Genomic DNA, 21673 nt, shown 5'->3' with positions numbered 1-21673 from the left:
TTCTTCTTCCTATGGGATCCACCCCTGCAGGGCTGTGGGCGGTACAGCGTGGCTGATTATTTATACGAAATGCTAAGTTATGAGACTATCTTTACTATGTTATATATGAGGCAAGAAAATAAACCTGTTATCGTTAACAATACTGGCAAAACATCTCCTGTCTGCACTGTTTCCTTTCCACTACAGTGTGTCATCTCCCAGACAAGGACTTACTAGGCTTTACGCTTTACAGAGAACTTTCACGGTTCTCATCCAAAATCACTTATCTTGTAAAATCAAGTCTCCGTAATTATCTCCCCAGAAGGTGCGCAGACCCTGCTCAACACTGACAGCAGCAGCGACTGCTGCTGTTTTTGCTGGCTGGAACGATAAAGAGAAGAAAACGCTGTATTTCAATGTTTTAAGATCACATTTGTTTTCACGTTAGTACCATAATTACCATAGGCAACCGGGGTGCATGACGCAGCGCTCGGGCTGCTCCCCTACCGTTGCATTTCGTTATGACTGAGGGACCCTGCCCATGCTCTGAAGCTTCTGTAGATACCAGGTAGTTAAAAAACCTTTAAAACTTCCTACTTAGCCTGGCATTAAGTTTGCTCTAGCTCTGTGTTTTAGCTATTTGGTCAATTTAAGCCACGAAAGGAAGAGCGCTCCCCTGAACAGCTATTTACCAATAGCGACTCCGGACTCCTGGAGATCTTCCCGAGGCCAGGCCTATTTGCCGCAGGAGAGGTTTGCCGGCTCCCCGCACCCCGCGGCTGCCGCCGCACAAGGACCTTCCTCGCCGGGCACTGCGGGAAGACGCCAGAGAACCGGACAGGCTCTCCCGCTTGCCCAGCCAGAGCCGGCGCTGCCGCAGGCCGCAGCCGGCTGGGGACCGCCCGCGCCGCCGGGCCCGGCCCGAGCTGCCCTAGGAAGGGACCCGGAGAGGAAAGGTCCGACCGCGGGGAGCGGCAGGCAGCCCAGAGCCCTTACTAGTTCACCTTCCGAAGCGCCACGCCACTCCCCGGTACCCTTATCCTGCAGTTTTTACACAAAATCACGGCCGATCGCGACTTCCCGCAGCGAAACGGACCGAGCCCCCCCCCCAGCCGCGGCACCTTCCCCTCAGGGCGGCGCGGGGCGCGGCCGGGCCGCGCGGCTGAGGGACGGCGACGGGAGCGCGCGCCGCCCTTCCCTTCCCGCCCCCTGGCGGGGCGCGGGGCGCGCTCCCGCCCCGCCCGCGCAGGCCCGGCGGCTCCGCGGAGGGAGGCGGCGGGTCGGGGCGGCCGGAGCAGGGCGTTGTACCGCGCTCCGGCAACGGCCTTCCCGCTGACCGGTCACCTTACAGCAGCCGGGGCTCGCCTGTGTTACAGACGCGTTTTAATTGCAATTACAAAGCACGTTTTGCCACGGCTTAGGTAACGCACACCGTGGGCTTTTGCTTCAAGAAGTACGCGAACTGCAGTCTTTAGACTGCAAGACACGGGGAAAAAAAAAAGTACGCTTGGATCAGCGTCAGTAAAAACCGTTAAGCAACCGTTTTCCAGGCGAATCAAACCAACGCACAGAGCTAGCTCACGTTCGCGCCAGAGCGGGAGGCTGACCTTTCAGCCTGGTAGACACCGCAAACTGAAAAACACGCACCGCCCTACTGAAGAAGATGAGAACAGCAAAACCAAGCGATACCGTTGAAGAAAACTTGCCAGTAGCCAAGCGGAAACCGTTTTTAGAGCAAGCGCGGTGGGATTTAGCATTCCAAACTTCAGCTGTAAGGCCCAGATTGATGCTGATGAGCACCACCGAGCCTGAAACGGGACTTTGTGCCAGAAGGATCCCATGCAGCAAACCCTTCCGCGGGCTTTCCTCAGGGCCTTGGCACAGGAGGTGGCCAAAGCAAGCCGCTTGGAGACAAACTGCCCATCATCTGCGTTTGAATTATTTTTAAATTTTATACATTTAGAATCTCACAGCCTCTAAGAGGAGTACAGGCTTGGTAGGGCAATTTCTCAGGTGAGGTACTTCTATAAAGGAGCTTTTACGATGACTCCATGGCCCCGCATGAAGCCCAGAGCCAACACCTCCCAGCCTCCTCAGCCCAGGGAGCGGTGCAACGAAGGCAATTCCAAGAGCAGCTGCCCCAGCTTTTACTCAGTACTAAGGCCAGTAACTCCCCAAGCTACTCTGACCTAATGGGAAATAATACCACAACGATTAAATCGACAAGCAGCCATGCAGATGTCAGCCCAACAGGTTTTGTACCGTTTCACGCTTTTTTTTTTTTTTAAAGTGTTAAGATTTTTCTTCATTTTAAAATCTGGCTGTGAAACAGCAAACTTTGCTGTTAAGTAGTGGTAAGTAACACATCAAGTTGGTAACATTTAGGAGGAAAGGTGCAAAAAACAGAAACACATGAATATATACATAGCCAAGAAATTATATATATGATTTACGATGTGCAGGAGACATTTAACAGATGTAGTCAGAACATTTTTACACCAGTATTTGGAGGCACAATAGTTTAAACCAGTATTTCATTAAAAAAAAAAAAAAAAAAAGGGGCTTCCAGCTACAGCCTGGTGGTTACCAAATTTAACTTCTGCCACGTTTGGTACACAGCTAACTTCAACATCACCTGGGACAGAAATTAAGTTGAGCACAGATTTGAAGGCAGATTTGGGTATATCACACATGAACATATTTTCCCCTTTTTCTGGAGCTAAAGACCAGGCTGGTTTAAAAACCAACAATAAGTGACACCACATCGCTCTCGCACCAAACACCGACACTCTTCACCTCAATATCCAAATGCTTGTTTAGTTCCCCTGAGAAAACACAAGAGTTCAAAACCTGGAAATTGCCACCGAAGTCACCATTTACCTTCTGGCCAGCTCTCCCTACACTATGAATGTCATTCTTGACACACAGTTTGGCTGAATTTTCCAAAATTTATCTCTTTGATCTAAGCAAAATCACCCTAACGTCTGAGCAGCCTATTAACTTCTGCTCCCAATCTTCTCTAAAATGAACGGACAAGACACCAATCCAGTGTTTATCCTAGTCTATTTTATTTACAATATATACAGTTCCTACAGAAAACGATTTCTCACAAAGGTTATTAAATAGCAAAAACACGGCATAGCTCAGCTGCGGGCACTGACGCCTGCAGCCAAGCGCAGAGCCCGCAGGACAGGCTGGTCCAAGCTCCAGGGAGATGCCGGGGCGGGATGCTGGCGTGCCAGCTCCGGAGGGGCAGCAGCTGAGGTAGATCCAGTACGCAGGAGGCACTGCACGCTCTGCGCGTCCTGCGGTACGACATCGGCCCGATCCCTCCGACGCGTCTTGCGGCAGCACAGATTTGTCCTGGTGTTGCTAAGCAAGCCTTCTTGTATAAAGGGTGGGTTTGTTGGCTGTCACTCTCTAGTCGGCAACTATGTCACTGGTGTGATTTGCTTAGATTTCACAGAATGCTTTGGACTCCTTTAGAATAAAAGGCACTATGTAAATCTACAGGAACAATGCTTGCTCTTTTCGTAGGGAGAATTCAAATGGGCCATTAACATCATGTTGCTCTGATGCTGTGTACCATGAAATGACATCCTTATTGCTTAACGCTTATATTATCGTTAACTTAATTTAATGCATTCACTGTCTATTATCCAGGTAATTCCAAAATCTGAATAAGAAATGGAAAGCATGGTAATTTTGAAGGCTGCTCTTGTAAATTTTTCAGAATGAAGTAAACTAACATACTGCACCTGAGAAAACCTCCTGTCTTCCTCTTCTCTTCATAGGTGTGTGTTTCCACATTTGAGTAACAAGTTACTTGTGCTCCAAAACAAAATTTCATTTAAAAAACTTCAGTTATTGAAAACTGCATACAGAATGCCTTAATATATCGTCTTTTCAAAACCAGTGTGGGAACAGCACAAATACTGAAGCACGTAAAAACTAGTCATCTAAAAATCAAAAGGCACCCAAAATTTACTTTGTTAGCAATATTTTCTTCTGAAATATTGAAGTATTGTGATTTCTTAAGATATTCCCTAAAAGCTGCCAACATCCCATAAATTAATCTGAAAACTTAGTGACATTCAGATACAAGCTCAATTTTGTATCAGTCTACCATAACATTAAATTCACAAAATATTACTTAGTGCTTACTACTGCTGACCAGAGTCTCTGATTTTACAGAAATATTTTGAATACAAATCCTGACAGTTACCAAAAGCCTGGAGAGACGATCCCAAGTACTAGTAAAAACACCACTTGGACGGTGGTGTAATTCTCACCAGTTCAATGCAAATACAAGTCAAAGGAAAACTTTATCCACTTAAGGCATGCCATTTAAGCACTTCCCTCTACCTGTAACCTATGCACTCAGATGACAAAAAAAGTAAACAACTAGTTTGCCTTGATGAAATAAGAGACTGTTAAAAGCACTGCAAGATATAAATTAAAAAGAAATCCAAACATACCTAAAACTTGAGCAATTAATTCATTTTAAAGCTAAAAGAATGAAATAGATCTTAATATTTTATTTAAAAATACTTGCTGGTGTTTTCAGTAATCACCAGAATCCATCTCAGAAGAAAGTATAAAGGCCATCACATGTACACAACCCCTACTACATGTTTATTGATACGTCGGAGAAAGGGAAGCTTCTAAGCACTTTCTGTTTTGGTTATGAATACAGGGAACACATTACGGTGGGAATCTATTACTCTTATTAAGAGAGCTTACCTTTAGAGACTCCAGATTTCACTTTACACCATTTATAATATTAGACTTGAGAATCTGGACCACAAAATTTTGTACAGGCAGGCAGAGTCAAGTCTACCACAAAGACTCTACTACAAGCTTTACAAACAAACTAGTAAAATAATTTTTCCATTTGTCTTATTTGTACATGGCTCCTTCCTGGAAAATCTTTTATTTGTTAAGCTCAAATGTGACTAGTTAGGAGGTAAAAAAAACCCCAAAACAAAAAAACCCCCTCCAAAACTCAAAACAATTAAACACAAAACCCCACAAATTTTCCCCAAAACAACCAATACGAGGGTTATACAATTGCCAACACTTAAGAAAAAACCCCACACCTTTAGCAAAACCTCACAAATGAAAACACTTCCCAAAACTCTATTTCCAAGGAGAGGAGAAATCTTCTTCAATGTCCATGTCATCACTCACCGAAAAAAATTTTATAGAAAATTTTATTCAACATACAACATTTTCCAGCAAAAAAAGGCAATATACAGGAAGAGTTGTTGTACACTGCGGCTACAGAAACAAAATAAAATACTGGAAAAAAATGTAAAATTAAGTGTGAATTGCTGATTCTATCTTTACTGCACTCAAAACTAGACACGCAGCTGGCATTAGCTCCAAAATAAAAGGAAGCAGTCTGGGGACTGAAATAAAACTACACACAATGAATATCAACATCAGTGAAATTCACTTGCAGACTCACCCAACAAAATTAACCTCCAAGTGTTAAATTGTACATGTTCATTCATTAAATATACAATTTCATTTTTTCTTTTTTTTTTTCTTCTTTTTTCTTTTTTTTTCCTCCTTTTTTATACAAAGTCAACAGCTTACTAAACACTAGTGAGCATGCCCTCTGTGCTAAAAGGCTATTTCTTGTGTTTTCCCCATCTCTTCCCATGTTAACTAAATTAATGATATTTATAATCTTTTCACTTGCTTTTGCCAACTTTTGAATGTCATTCTATTTGCCAGAAGATGGCATAATAAATCACAATGGTATTTATCAATGGTTGAAAATTTAATAAAAAGACCCAAATATCTCTTTTTAGGACTTGGGGCATCCACTTGGCAAAACGGGATGCAAAGTAGTGACTAAATTAAACGAAAACTAGTTTATTAAAAAAGATTCTATGCAGCTGGAGGAGACAAAAATCCCGAATAAGTGCCAACAATGTACACAATGAAGTAGAGATTGCTATTTATTGATGATGTGAGTTTTTTGCATTTACAAATGCACAAAAATGTCATTTAAAGTATAACTGAAGGAAATAAATCTGATGTGAGTCTAAACATAAGACTTACTAGCTGCAGTGATGGTTAACACCATACCGGGAAGGGCAGCCAGCCAGCTTATGCCATCTATGAACGTACTACAGACAAATATTTTGCCAATGTCAACTGTTCTACTAAACTCTTCCCTCATTATGCTGACAATTGCCTTGCATTACGTTTACCATAAAATAACTCTCATTGGCATCCAAGCTTTATAAAAACACCTTCATTTTGCTCAAAAAGGGCAGTCAATAGATACAGAGAAGCCAAACTGAACAGCCTCAACAAAATAAAATTAACATCAGCAGCAAATCCTCTTGCTGAAGACTTCAGATATAGTGCACGTGTACCAAAGTTCTACAGTTGTTAAAAAGGTGCACACACACACTTATTTTTGTCCCTTGCCTTGACAATCTGGTTAAGTAAGTCAGTTATGGATTTTAATAGCTTTTTCAAGGTAAGTGTAGCGACTTCTCTTTGGGGCTTTATTGAAATGGTCAAGCCCTAGCCATGGCCTTGGATGAGACATGTTGCCTAGAAAAGAAAAGAGAAAAAAAAATAATGAAGTTTTAAGACTAAATTGGAAAGTTTCCTTTACAAAACTACTCCTGTGTGCCCTGTTCACAGTTTGCTAGGAATCACAGGGTACAGAAGAGGACTGCAGAACAGTCCTACAGTCAACAGCCAACAGGGCAGCTTTCCTGACCACTGCTTTCCTTCCAATAACACATTTTACAGCTGTTTCTGGATCAGGTAGCTGGTTTTTTTCCTCTTCAGTCACTTACAGGAGTTTACAGCAGTGAAGTATGTGCTAAAGCAAGAAAACTACTGTTATAATTTCTGGCCACAGGCACATCAAAGTACCAGCTTTCACCAAACTGCTGAGCCTGTTTGAAACAGGAAGGCATCATCATATAAGTATGATAACCTGAAGTATTTGACATATTGTAAGTTATCTCTGCTGTATTAAGTTATTCTTATCACCTGGTTTAAGTGGGAATATTTGTTAAATTCATGTAAAATGCAAATAATCAGTTAATTCAGAAATCATGTAACTGACCTCCTCTTATTTTCTGAGAAAAAAAATTTAGTCATATTTAGATTGTAAGGAAAACATACAGATTTTTTCACTTGTTCAACCCAATATGGTTTTATCTACCAGTAGTTTTCATGAAAAACCACAATCCACATACTTCTTGCAAATGGGAGAAATTCTCTTTTAAGATGTCCTCAATGCAGAGCATCAAATGTTCTTTGAAGTGAATGATAGAGGCAGAAACTAAATAGCCCCCAAGCAAGAAAAGCACACTCCTACATTCAAAGCCATCAACTTCAACCACTAAAGCATAAAACACTTGACCTTTTTGGTTGCCTGCATCTGCATTTTTGGATATATTTTCTTCAATCAAAATTATTTGTCTTTTTGTTTGACATAATGTTCAATGTCAAATTTAAGAGAGAACTGCCAATCTTGCTGAGATCACTTGAATGTCTTTTAAAGAAAGAAATGAAGTTCTACACCGTTAGCACCAGCACAATCATTGCTAGAGTGCATCTTTTGTAAAAGCAGAGGGAACACTATTGACATCAGCTACATCACTCAAATTAAAGAATGCCAAACCATTGGTTCAATCAGTCCAGCATGTGTTAAAATTTGGTACTTGTAGAAACGTGTGAGCCCCACACCTTGAAATACTACTTATCTAAGAAGGCATTTAGAGTGTCATATTATCAGCCCATAGTAGAATTTCGGGGGTGGCAGGGAAATGAATTCTATCAAAGTGTATTATATCAAAGCGGCAATTTCCCATAAACTCAAATTAAAACCCTTTAATCTCACATTCCCTACAACTCCTACAAACAGTTCAAGTTCTCCCTTTTCCAATTTCTGCCCTGTTCTGTACTTTTGACCTAGTTACCTGGCTAGTCTTTCACGTTGTTTTGGCAATACTGGCTCTGCTTTGCTCAAAGTCCGACAGTTTGTTTCAGTCTATTCCCTTCCCCTTCCCACCCCCAGAAAGATGACTCACAGAATAAAATCAGGACTCTGCCTGTTCTGAGCACACAAGAGAGAGTTTATCTGTCCATGGAGAAATGTCCACCACCGAGTTCATCACCCACAGACCCCTCAAAACTAGTGCAGAAAAAGAGGTCCCTCCTGTGACACACTTCTCTGCTCACAGATAACTTGTGCAGATGCAGGCATTCAAAGTTTTGGCAAGTCCCCTCATATTCACAGCCATGAGCCATAAACCTGGCTGTGTAACATACCAATGAGAGGAATTTTTGCTAGGTTCTTGCAAAGTACTGAAAAATAGTACTGTGGGTTTTGAAATAAATGGATGGTTACAGGATTTTTTTTACAACTGTTACATAAATCCAGAACACAGCTTGAAAAAAACAGAGAAAGTTTGGCCCTAGCACAACCTGCCAACAAATACCAGAGGTCATAATTGTCAGAAAAATAGAACTGCAGAGAGCAGGTTGTCCTCAATCTCGTTTCTACCAGACAGAGCAGCTCACAAAAAGGAACACTCAGCTAAGCTGGGAGAAAAAAAACCCGATGAATTCAAGGCTTTCAACACAGCCCTGACTGCAGATTCAAAGATGCCACTCCCAACTTGAACTCTCAAAAGGTGACTGTGGTGGAACTCCTGAAGGATTAACCTGGTTTCTCCTATGTGTAAATTCCTCAGAGAATAGAGCTTTATATATTAGTCAAGTAAACAAGATGGTAGACCATCCACAGACAAATTCAGAACAGAGCTGCATTTGTAGCTTGATGAATTATCTCTTAGGAAAAGAAAATCTAAACAGCATCCTATTCACATACGTAATATTCTTGTTAGATTCTTTAGATTCATTGAAGATGCCAAGAACAAACAAGAATTATCTTCAATGAACATAAGAATTCAAATACCTCTTTGCAGCACACTTAAAATAAGAATCTTATGAGAATGCACCTTAGTATTTTTTAGGAATAACACAAGCGCATGCTCCAATAACAACGTGAGAATCAAGCGTACAACGGAGCAGATGGACAATACAGATAAGGTGCAACTGACATTGTAACCCTCTTCTGTAAAGTATATTATACTGATATTTGACCCATTTGGTCACTCAAATGCAAACTTTTAACTCACAAGGAAACAGATTATTTAGTTATTTATATGCCTATAAAATACATATTCTCAGACTAACATATACACTTAACACTGTTTAGGTGTGCACACAAGTGTATATAAATACTTGTTTAGTTACTACATACAATGTATTTCATGTTCGAAGAACAAACTCTTTCTGCATCCTCAGTTAAGGATAATGACATTATAACTACTAGAAGAGCAACTTCAGCAGGTCAAAAGAATAGTCAGGTTGTCTAACAACTCACCAGGTTGGGGCTCAAAATCTTTCAAGTTCACTTCATACTCATCTTCATTGAGATATTGGTGTCGGCCCATCATTACAATTGCAAATTTAAACTATGAAAAGGGAAAAAAAAAAAAACCAAAACACAACTGGTAAGATACCACATTAAAATAAAGCCTTCAAGTCTAATTTCATAGTCTAACTTGCAGCTGGTTACAAGCAGTATTCTTCAGGGATTGATAAAGGCCAATCCTGTTTAAAATCTTCATCAACAACCTGGATAATGGGATAAAATGAATGCTCAGGAAATCATGAACCTGCATCTGGAGTACTGTGTCCAGGTTCAGGCCCTCCAGGGAAAAAGAGATGGCAACAACAAACTGCAGCAAGTCCAGCAGTGGTCTGTGAGACAGTCAGGGGGCTGGAGCCCATGGCATACAAGAAGCTAAGGGAAATGGGTTTGTTTAGCCCAGGCAAGAAAAGGCTAACAAGGGGCATCTAGTATTCCACCAACTGAAGGGTGTTACACAGAAGCAGACTCTTCTCAAAGAGCTGCACAGCAAAAGGACAAGAGGTAAACCACCACAAGCTGCAAAAAGAGAAATTCTGATTACATGCAAGGCGGGCGGGGGAAGTCTTTTAGTGATGATAGTGGTAATGCTCTAAAATACAGCGTCCAGAATGTGGCAGAATTCCCATCCTTGGAAGTTTTGAAATTGCAACTACGTAAAACCCTGAGCAACCTGACTTAACTTTAAACTAGTTCTGCTCTGAGCAGGAACCTGAAGTGGGTGGCCTCTAGAGGTCCTGCACCATGTAAACTTTTCTAGGTTACTTTAAAGTTTTGCCAAATATCTCTTTTGATGGAGGACAGAAATACTACTCTTATACACCCTACCTGATTATTCTCAGAAAAAGCACTATTTAAGTCAAGCAACTATTCTGTTGATTAAAATCTACACTTATCCCAAATCTGTGGTGTTCCAGCTTCTTAAAATAAACTCATTTAGGGTCCACAATCAGCAATAAAAACTCTCCCAACTTGACATTACCTTTTCAAATTCTTTTTCTTGTATGTCCAGCATTGTCTGAATCCGCTTCATAACCTCTCTAAAGTGTTCACCCTAATAATTACAACAAGATTTTTAATGTCAAAAAAATGTAGGAAAAAAAAGGATGCTGTTAGTATTTCCTCCTTCAAGCTTCATTGAAATACGTTGCCTTAACCTCTCAGTTATTTACAGAATTACACAAGTGTCAACATCATTCACTACCATACAGAATAACAACATACAACAACAGTTGCTATAAATTCAGCAACTTTAAGTCTTACTGATTCATCATTACGCAAACTGTCCCATAAATCGACCAAGAACTGCTAATGACGTGTAAGTCAGGTTAAAGTTAAGAAACAAAGTTAGAAGATTAGCAGCAAAATGGGCATTTGGAAAAAAAATTTTACATATCCTTTCTAAGCATATTACTTTTTAAAACATCTACACCTGTGATGCTCCCCCTCAATTAGTAACTTTTTATAGTATGTTTCTGCATGCTGTGTATGTAAACTGCCCCCAAAAGTGATGGATACCATCAACTTAAAGATCAATAATATGTATCAACTGTCATAGACAGGGAAATGCAGTCAGTGCAAATGGTTTCCACCAGAAATCAACACACAGGTTTTACTCTACATTGGTCAAAAATATGGAAATATAGTAAAGTTCTACGGGATGCAGAGATGCAGACTTATTTCTCATTCCAAAACTTTTAGAAAAGTAGGTAGTTTTCATACAAACTAACATACACGAACCAGAAAAAGTTTAGAAGCAAATTACTAATTGTCCCCAGAAATATACTTTGATATTAAAAGAATCAGTGTGACATTCAGCTGGAGCAGCACCACATAAAAACTTAAGAATTTTAATTAAGCTTTCAAAATTAGCTTTCACTTTTGTATTAAATTCCAGCCCTAGAAGATAAAGCACATCAAATCACAGACATTATAAAATGTAAAGTCATCTTAGAAAATGTTGAAGAAAGCTAACTTGTTTTTCATAATCATGTGTCTCAGTAAGAAGCCAAGCAACCATGGCCTAGCCACTTTCGCCAACAAGTCTGCATCGCAATTACTTTAGTGGTATTAGAAACAGGATTCTAGTTGGTTGGTTTTTTTGGGGGGTGGGCGTCCGCAGGGGTTTGGGGAAGGAGGTAGTATTGCTTCGATAGCATTTCAAGTCCTTGGCTGATGCTGAATGCCTACTTTCTAGATGTTGCACCGGCTCACTGAAACACTAAATCTGTATATGCAAAAGAGAACCGAGATGCTAAATGATTTAACCGTAAGAAGGCATATATGGGGCAGAACCCTTTATACAGGAGCAGTATTTTCCTATATACTTTTTATATTAATTTCTTTGACAGTGCTTTAAGAAAACATCATCAATATAATCCCATGGGGAGAAAAAGAGGCATACTGTACCTGGTGTATCCTCAGCAAGAATGGAATTCCAAATGTCCCAAAAACCTCTTTGTGGAAATGTGCCACTGTGATTAGCATCTCATTTTCTTTATCTATATCTACCTGGTCCAGAGGAATTTCCTAGATCCAGACATAAAATTATGACTGCAATCAGCTAAAACTTCCCCAAAAAGTAACTTATTAAGTAACTAAAAGCATAATTGATGTACTGTTACTGATATAAAACAGATCTATTTAAAAACAATTAAAACAACCATGCTGTTTGACAGAGTCTTTTTTACAAGAGTCACTCATCCCTGGCATGACAGCATTTCAGCTTCCCCTACTCAGTAAATACTCTCCCAGCTTCCTCAAATGGCTTTTTGGACATGAAATCTTCTATCAGCTGTAGTAGTAGCTGATAGCAGTATCACAGACCTCTTGTCATCTCCTTATTATAGTTTACATTGGAAACTTTCTTTTTTTAAAATTTCTGATCTTTGAGGCAAGTTACCAGATTTGAATGATGAAATGTTTAGAAAAAATCACCTAAGTATCAAAATTTGGCTCAAGAAGCTCAAACTTAACAGGAAAGGAAAGAAAGTCTTCTAGATTACTTAAGTTTAGAGCATGAAAGTGGGTTCAAAGAATAAACGTTTATATCACAAATCCTCAAACCAACCTTGGAATTATTGCTAAGGCAGCAAATGTCCTATGGACAAGCCCTTGCCAAGTCTTCCTGTATCGTTATAATAAACATACATAAAAAATTAAGGAATGACATCATTATAGGTAAGCAGATGGAACAAAGGAAAAATTTTAGAAGTATTATCTTTAAAAATACATATATATTATCATGTAATCTAGCTTGCTGCAAAGATCAGAGTATTTGAAAATCAGAATCCAGGAAAGGAGAACTACCACTGGAGAGTTTCTTCTCTCAAAGTCAAGTTTTAAAGTTTCTTTAAGAAAGTAATATTCACCTCTATTCGAAACGTTCGACTTGTTGCAGGTGACAAACACTCTAACAGCTCATCTTCCTGATGGACACCAATTATTTTGTAACTTACAATTTCTAGCAGCCTTAAAAATAAACAAACAGGAAAAGCATAAAAAAAACTTACAAAAAAAATTTTTAAAAAAATCAATGCAACATTTCTTTCTCTAACTTTGAGAAGGATTAGTGTAGTCAGGATGTAAACAGATGCTACTACTGTATTTGTAAAACTTTAAATTCAGTCTTTAGTAAAAATTAAGCTGTAAAGTTACAAGAGATTAAACCACTTCTGGCTCATGGCAAAAAAAGCCAGTACGTGCAATTACAAGATGAAGGTTTTTAATTTAGATTGTTTCTTAAACTCTCTTTAGATGACTTCACTTTTCTTAACTCCTGAGAAGTGAACAGCATGAAATGCTTAAATTTGAAACAATTATTAAATTGTGAGTTAACAAATGCAATTCATGAAACTTACACATCTCAAGGATGTAACTTTATGAAATACAAAACAAATAATTACATAAAATTTATATTCATAGCTAATAAGAACTCTCTTAACAATGTGACTCTGGAAGCTTTTTACTTCTAACATAGTCTCAGACTTCATTTGATAATAATGGTTTCCACAGTATTTTAAATTCTATGGATGCTTTTCTGCATAAAATTCACATGGTCACATAAAAGAAATCAAAATCTTCCAGCTTTACCTTAATTTCCCTGAACCTTTTTCAGAGAGTTCTACAACTTTTTTACATTCTTCTAACAGGTCTCGCACACACCCATGCTTATCTGGATATACTGTTATTTCCTATGGAATTTGAAACAGAAAAATTGTTAGAAAACCTGAAAATGTAAACAACCATATTAAAGCACAGAATACACTGGATTCTTCTCTTCATCAAAATTTTATTTTTAAAAGATAGCAATTACTAAAGTGAACATCTATGTTATCTTCAAAATTTTTGTAAGAACTGAAACAATTTTTTAAATTTTTTGGTGGTTCGGGTTTTATTGTTGTTGTTGATTGGTTGGGTTTTTACATAAGATACAACTTTGTTCTAATTTTGTGTTATTGAGGGACAACAGTGTGAACCGTCATCACAGCCATACCAGCTTTGACATAGAAATGATAGCAAGTGTGTAACAGCCAGCTTCACTCACCTCTTCCCTAAACTGGCTATTTAGCCATATGCATTTAAAACTTCTTCTGTTTTCAAAATCAGTTATTTTCATTTTGAGCTTAAGGAAAAAAAGAAAAACACTTTAGGCATACTTTGTACGGGGCAGAATTATTTTTTTAAAATTTGCACGAATAAAAACAAAAGACTCTTACCTGTTGATAGTAAAGTTTTTTAGGTTGCCTGGGCTTGAAGAACTGCAGAAGATCTCTTAAAGTACCTTCATAATTATGTCTAAGAGGATTACCAGGGCCATCCCTATAACTACAGAAGGAAAAAGAAAAACGTAAGTATCTCTTTACAATCCATCACTGCTCAGTAAATCGAAGTACCAAGTACATTTTTATTCCTGGCTTCCAGTTTTACATAATTGCTAGCACAGCCTAAGCGGCATTATATTCAGTGCTTTAGTGATTTTTAAAGACAGGTGAGTGTATGGGACAGAAATACCATTCACTGTGCGTGTTCACTCTCTTGGATGTTTACAAGCTCACCTTTAATGCTGCAGGGTGGCAGACCTATATTCCTCTGAAACTACTAGTATAGCAGCACATGCTTTGGATTGTGAAAGGTTAATTTGTGGAGCCATATGACACAGCAAATTCCAGAGTCACCACAGCACTGTAAACTATAAAGAGCTACTCAAATTACGACAGTGTCATTGATGATGAAGGGAGATACCTACAGGTTAATAAAGAGCAACCTACATTTACACAAATACGAAAAGATGGTGTAATTTGTGTGTATGCATTATTCCTACATATAACTAATATGCTGTTTTCTGCTATAGTTTTATACAGATTCAAATCCAGTGTTACACAACTGTGCCTGAGAACAGCACTTTAACCAGAAATGTCCCTTTAAGCAGCTGTGAATTTGTTAGATCATCGTCATCTTCATTAAACCTCATTTACAGACTTTGGGGGAGGTGGGGGAAAATCAGTGAAGTAACTCCTGCATTTAAACCTGTAAAAATCAGCAAAAGTCCTGCTTTTATGTGCACTTGTTTCTGCTCTCCTCCATTCCCGAACTCTGCATTCACTTTAACAGCACTTGCATTAGCTTAATAATTTGTCCCGTACAGTAAGGCTTTGAATTAATGATTTTGGAAATTTAAACAACGATCCTTTAAAAATGCATCTTTTTTCAATGATGCTTACTAGAACTCTTCTAAAATGTGCAACTCTTTGAGGCTCTAGAGCCAGCTGTTGCAATACTTAAAACTGTCTATGCAACTTGCTGTGCATGCCAGAATGCTAACATTTTACCGGTAAAGAATTAGTTAACAACCTGGAAACAGCCACCAAGTAACTGCTACCTATCTATACTTAGGCTAAGTATTTGGGCTAAGTATTTTAAAGAATAGTTTAGACACAGAACACTAAGGATATTCATCTTACCCTTGGGACTTGAAAAACTGTAATAGCATTGGATCCGTATTAAGTCTTTGCGCAACTGTCTTTGCAACCTGCAAATAAATTGTTTTTGTAAGTTCTGAATTATTTCAGACAATTATGACATTGCTCTACAACCATACAGTCATTCATTACAGATCAAGAACATTATGCTACTGAAATTCTGAGAGACGCACTATGTCTACTTCTAAGGCAAAATAAACTAGCATCTTTAGCTTCTGAACAGTTGACAAAGAATAAGCTATATGAGGAAAAAAAAAAAAGAGAGAGAGAGAGGACACTGTCTGTTTTATTACAATAAATCACTGTCACCAAAAGGCCACAAAATCCACAATAGCTCTACTCCTCTTTTGGTTTTGTTTTGGGGTGGGTTTTTTTTGTTTGCTTTTTTGTTTGTTTTTGTTGGGGGGGGGGGGTGTTGGTGTTGGTGTTTTTTGTTTTGTTTGTTTTGTTTTTCATTATAGTATTAGTGGAGAAATAAGTAAGACTTGCTCTTTGAAAATTCCCACTGTTCTTTAATTTATTCCAAGGAAGTTAGTTTGCTGGGTAATATCACCACATTATTCCCATCAGTATATTTCATATCACTGCCTCACAAAAAGCATGGGGATTCCCTGTCTATTTTTCCCTCACCAAAAAAAAAAAGCCCCTATAAAAACTTACATTGCAAGTAAAAATGAAATAAAAGAAAGTGAGTTGCTGAAAAACAGACAATGAGAACAGGATAGCAAAAGTCATCCATGACTTCCCCTGCATATGCAGGTGCTCAAAGTTCCTGCCTTTGGTGACAGAAAATAAACTGTCTGGGTTTTCTGACAAAAGCAACTGCAGGAGAACTGTAGGGAGCCAAAACTACTCAGGCTCTTAATAGATCACACCAACCTTATTTTATTTTATTTTATTTAAGTTTCACTGTCCAGTTTTCCTCTTCTAGACACCCCCAGCTACCCTTTATGAACACAACAGGTTGGTCTGTTAGTGCCACTGAGCATTAAACAACATTGTTTGAAGAAAGCAATAAATTTTGGTCTACAAAATGAATATTGTTGGTGATATTACAAGCAGAAAATAGGTATCACTAGATTCCCACGGTATTTTCCTTTTAACAGCTAAATAAGTTGAGCAAGTTTTACATGTCACTTCGAAAGCAAACGCATAATTTCATTAGAATATCATTTCCCTGACTGAGCAGAATGGCATATCAAGAAAGAATCCTATTGTCAAATAACTCATTATTAATAAAACTGGGTGGGTTTTTTGGAGTATTTTCTTCTCACAAGCATTAGTGGCTTCCTTAAATTTTTCATTACCACAATGCAAGAAGTGTGCAAGAACAGATCTACTCTTTTCTAAAAGTACATATAACGCACTTGTGAACTAGCACAGCAGTTACTTTCAGAACAAGGAAACAAAAGCAGAGAAACAAACAGGGGACATACCTGAAAGTAATTCATCCTATTGGATAAAGTAACAACAAAGCCTGGGTCGTTGGGGATGGTTTTATCACAGAAAATGACATCCACACGATGATAGAGGTCTCGGAAATATTCTTTAGCTGTTGGTAGCTCACTGTTATCATTTTCTGGGTCATCCCTGCAAGAGCAAACAAATGATAATACCGTTACATATCACATTGTTACATATACAAGCAGTTAGGGCTTTTGAAAACGTTCTACAGTAAGTCAGCAACAGTTGAGAGATACAGAAATAAAGTTTAGAAACCTTTTTAAAGATCCACCACTCGTACTCAGTAGAACTAATACAGTCAGTAGTGACCCACACCTCAGAGTATTTCTGTGCAGTGCAAGGGCAAACACACTCGCACACTGTGCTCGCTCATTTGGCAATCTGGCAATACTCTGAATCCAGCCATTTCGCAGCAGCATTCTACCAGTAGTCGTCCCTCCCTCCCACCCTGGCACATTGTTGTGCGTCTGTACTAACGCTGCCACAGCTTTCCATACAGTCCCGTAATAACGGCTTTGCACAGAGGCCAGAAGTACAATAGCAATCCTTGAACCACAGAAGCAAAACAGTCGGCACAGACGCTGGTTTGGGTCACTACTGACTGGTACCCCTATCTTCTCAGCGGAGAAATAGCACCAGGGTACAAGCTGTGCACTTACCCAGGAGTCAGCAGCCAGCCAAAGGTGCATAACACCAACTGGGTCAACAGGGAATGCGAGTTCCAAGGCATGACATGAGAAATACATTCATCTCACATAATCTGGGGTAAGAGTGCTGAAGATAGACTAGCTGGCTTCCACCCACTGTCAGCCCATGGAGAGAAACAGAGCAACACAGTTGGGTGTGACCATCAGGAGTGAGAGCATAGAAATGCTGATTTATAGCCCTGACAAGCTTAAGAAAGATCCCTTTAATGGATACAAGATGGAGGAGTTCTCCTGCCTTGGAGAAAACTCCAGTTGAAGCACCAGTACACCTATGAGTCGCATATGCTCAGGAAAATTGGGAGCACCTCATCACCGTAGACCAATAAGGAACTTACTGTGAGCATGAGTAAAAGGAAAAAAAGGGAAAGCAGTTTAGTTTAGTTCTAGGCTGAAAGGAGCTCCAAGCCAAGAGCCTTGTACAGTGGTAATGGTACTGAGCCCGAGATCTGAAATGTTGGTAGGCTCTTCAGTGTCTAAGTTACAGTGGCTCCAAGTAAAAAGCTGCAGAACTCACGTGCATTGCTGAACCACACTCTTTGGTAATATTAAGACCTATTTCAGGTTATTAGTTTGCTACACTAGGATGAAACCTTCTTTTCCTTAAATAATGTGGCATGTGATAATTAAAATACTACCAATATTTTTTCATTTCCCCTTTGAATAAACAAATGAGAACATGTCTACTGTTGGAAAATTGTACTTTGCTCTTGTTAGAAATGCTAAGTTAAGGGAAGTTCTATTCGCAAAGTGAACCAGGTGATTTAATTGCAATGATAAGCTGGCCCCTTAAGATACATACTTCTGAAACACTATGATGTCACCATCCATGAGTTCATCAAGAGCTTTATCAAGAGATACATCATAGTCTTGAATCCTTTCTGTTAAATTGGGTTTAACTTCCTGCAATAAAGAACAAAAACTGTTGATCACAGAATCAGCAAAAGACAAAAATAAAGGTCATAATAGTGAAGACGTAATCAGATAAGGTAACCTGAATCTTCTTTCAACTGAAACTAGTGGATCGAGACATATATATGCAAATTAAATGTAATTTTAGCTAAGGTCCAGATACATCTAATTGCTATCGATAAAGCTGCCTGCTCATTTTTACCTTTGCAGTCTCACTCAAGTTACTTTAATTTTCAGAAGTATTTTACCATTCAGCATTATCTTGTTTGCACTGAAAATGTTCTGAAATTCAGAGAATAATTTTCTACTGATGCAGCTTCCAGGAAGCTTGGAACACTGATTAAGCTCACTTATTTTAAAAGTGCAGAACTTTTGTAGAGCAATTCACTTGTCTTTTTTTTTTTTTAAAAAAAAAAACATATTAAAAATGCATATATTATAAAATATCTATATCCGTATTACGTATTTATACCTGTAGGTTGACCTCTTGGGATAAAAAGACATGTCTAAACAAACCAGAATCAAACTGCACCCCTGACTTGCACAGAGTAGGAGTACCTGACAGTTCTGCTTTTTAGGATGGAAGTGTGCGTGCTCCCCTAGAACCACCAGAGAGAGCAGCACAACTACTAACAAAAATTGCAATTAAAAAAAAAAAAAAAAAAAAATTCCTCGTTCTTACTATAGCAAGCACTTTGCCTTGGCAAGATCTGCATCTTCAGCACTCAATAAACACAGCAGTTACAAAGATTTACTATTTCTGTATTTGGGCAGAAACATGTTAGCAGACTGGAGTATTTTGTTTGCTGACTTCTAACTTAGGGAAGGAAGGAAGATGCAACATTTTCTCAACTCTGCTGTCTAAGGGGGGCACTGAAGATACAATGACCAATCATGTTAGCAGCATTAGCTCCTCTAACACTGCGACTCAGAGGATATGCACAGATTTAGCACAGCAACGCTGCTCATGTAGGACTTCATATAGAGATTTTTTATTTTTAAAGCCTCACACCTTTAGCTCTTTAATTTTAAATCTGTTTTGAAGTTAAATATCTGCTGCTACTCTCTTGCAGCACTGTAGACTTCAAAGCTACAGGTTACAGAGTGCTTATGATTTAGAAATTACAATTGTTATGAGCAACCTTTTCTTAACTGAATAAAGATTCTTTTTCTCTAGTTATAGCATGTAAAAGACAAAAATGTTACAAAAATTCTATCAATCCAAACCTCATAGAGGATAAGGTTAGTTTCTTGTGGAAATCCTGCTCTCTCACACATAACTGGAAGCAAGTCACCTATTGGAAAAGGAAAGGAATGTGAAATGCGTTGCACTTTAACTGCTAGTGAGACCTCCTGCAAAAAGGAAATAACCTATTTTTCTACCCTGGATAAATAGTTTTTAAATGCCTAAGAAAGAGAGCCTTCCAGATTAAAGCTTCCCTTATTGACATTCAACCCAGTGACAGACTTTAAGGTTTCCTTCCACTTCATCTGAACAACAACAAAATTATGTGCAAGGCTACCCAAGATCAGAGGATGAAGTAACACTGTTCCTTCCCCAGAGAAAAATTTTAATCTCTTTAAAAGAAAAAAAGAAATTAAGACAGCTAAAATACAGAATTAGAAAGCATGTACATAAGTCAACAAATTGAGATATTCAAAATGACAAATTGAAATATTTTTACTCAGTGGACATTTGCTGAACTCTTTAAATGGACCCATATGAAAACCAAGGCTTATGACCAATTCAGTCTGAGCAGCTGCTCTTATGCTACCATAGTGAAAAGTATAGAAGAGTTATTTTAAAAGCTATTGCAGAAATACATTTCACAAAAAAAACCTTGAAATAGAAGGAAAAAAACAAACTGGAGAGCAGTATCAAATCACAAAGCTTTACAGCAAGTCTGAATCAGCTGTTTATGTTCAGCAACACCTGGCGAATACAGCAAACCTGTAACAAAAAATTAACTGACAGCCAACAGTGTATTAAGGCAACACTCTCAGCGTTGCAGAAAGTTTCACTGACACAACACAGGGAAGAAAACTATCAGGTGCTGGGAGAAATCAGAATTTCTTTCTGTGGCCTGCCTTTTATTTCAGTGATAAAACTAATATTAAAAGAAAAAAAGATATACAATCTCTTGTCTTTTAAAAGTTTCAATTATAACAATGAAATTGAATTTCAGAACTCACGTATTTTACAGGATATAGGTGTGTAGATATGTCCACAATAATTCAAACTTCGAGTCTTCGGATCATACATCTTCAGAAACAACATTACATCATCTACAAATTAAGAAACAAGATTTAATTTTAAGCAAAGCTTATTTGAGTACGTCGGGGCGGCAGGGGGGAGATCACCTAGATGTTTTTCTTTAAATAGTAACAAAGATGTGTCTTTGGTTTATTAATTTGCTTAATGCCCTTAAAATATTCTTAAATGGTGAATTTTTTTATAGATCAACTATATATATATGTATATATATAAATTTGTTCAGTGATTCTAAAAACATGAAAAATGTGAAATGTTTTACACTTGGAGAGAAATGAAGGGAAAAACTGCATGAGAAGAAACTAAAATCAGCACTGTCGTTTAATGGGTACATCAGTGTCATCATTGAAAAAAGGAGCGCACAATGTTTTCTGAAATATACCCAATATAACGTATTTTTTATTTACTCAAGTTTTAGCATATATGCTTACGATCTTTATCAAACTTGGGTAATGTTGCTCCAGTAGCAGCCATCTCTGGATCTACTGTTTCCAAAAATATTGTCCATGGATTTTCATTGTCACTGAGCTCAATCATCTATGTAGAAAGATGTGGAAGAAGAAAAAAAGTCTCTGGAGAATATAATATAACCTGATACCTGCATTTTCATCAGATACAAGAACTTTATGACATTCTATGAGTGGGAGAATGATGGTTTTGGTTTTTTTTTAGTTGTGTTAATGACAGGAAGTTTATGAAGTTTATTAAGAGAAACAATGACAGATACAAAAACACCAAAAAAGTTTTAATGAAGCACAAATGATAGCTTTTATTTAAAATGGACCTATTTCTGTTTGATTTTAAAAATACACCTACAGCTTGCTTTAGTATGGCAAGAAAATTACTTCACTTTAGAAGTAACAGGACAGTGAAACCAGTC

The 21673-nt window shown here is 38.4% G+C and overlaps 1 protein-coding gene across 1 annotated transcript in view; it reads right to left on the bottom strand.

The window, feature by feature from the left end:
• Positions 1 to 5174: 5174 nt before the first annotated feature.
• USP7 (ubiquitin specific peptidase 7) overlaps positions 5175 to 21673 on the bottom strand; it is a 75418-nt gene continuing 58919 nt past the window's right edge. Inside the window, exons 18-31 of the mRNA XM_030001638.2 lie at positions 21225 to 21330; positions 20715 to 20807; positions 19749 to 19816; positions 18412 to 18512; positions 16878 to 17031; positions 15424 to 15491; positions 14179 to 14287; positions 14007 to 14084; positions 13553 to 13653; positions 12832 to 12931; positions 11870 to 11989; positions 10443 to 10514; positions 9413 to 9503; positions 5175 to 6555 (exon numbers count right to left, since the gene is read on the bottom strand). Of these exons, the coding sequence (XP_029857498.1) occupies positions 6449 to 6555; positions 9413 to 9503; positions 10443 to 10514; positions 11870 to 11989; positions 12832 to 12931; positions 13553 to 13653; positions 14007 to 14084; positions 14179 to 14287; positions 15424 to 15491; positions 16878 to 17031; positions 18412 to 18512; positions 19749 to 19816; positions 20715 to 20807; positions 21225 to 21330 (1368 nt within the window). The 3' untranslated portion in view covers positions 5175 to 6448. The remainder of the gene's footprint in view (positions 6556 to 9412; positions 9504 to 10442; positions 10515 to 11869; positions 11990 to 12831; positions 12932 to 13552; positions 13654 to 14006; positions 14085 to 14178; positions 14288 to 15423; positions 15492 to 16877; positions 17032 to 18411; positions 18513 to 19748; positions 19817 to 20714; positions 20808 to 21224; positions 21331 to 21673) is intronic.

The sequence above is a fragment of the Aquila chrysaetos genome, chromosome 25 (assembly GCF_900496995.4).
Source record: "Aquila chrysaetos chrysaetos chromosome 25, bAquChr1.4, whole genome shotgun sequence".
NCBI lineage: Eukaryota > Metazoa > Chordata > Aves > Accipitriformes > Accipitridae > Aquila > Aquila chrysaetos.
The sequence above is the reverse complement of the archived record's forward strand: the minus strand, read 5'-3'. Positions and strand labels throughout refer to the sequence as shown.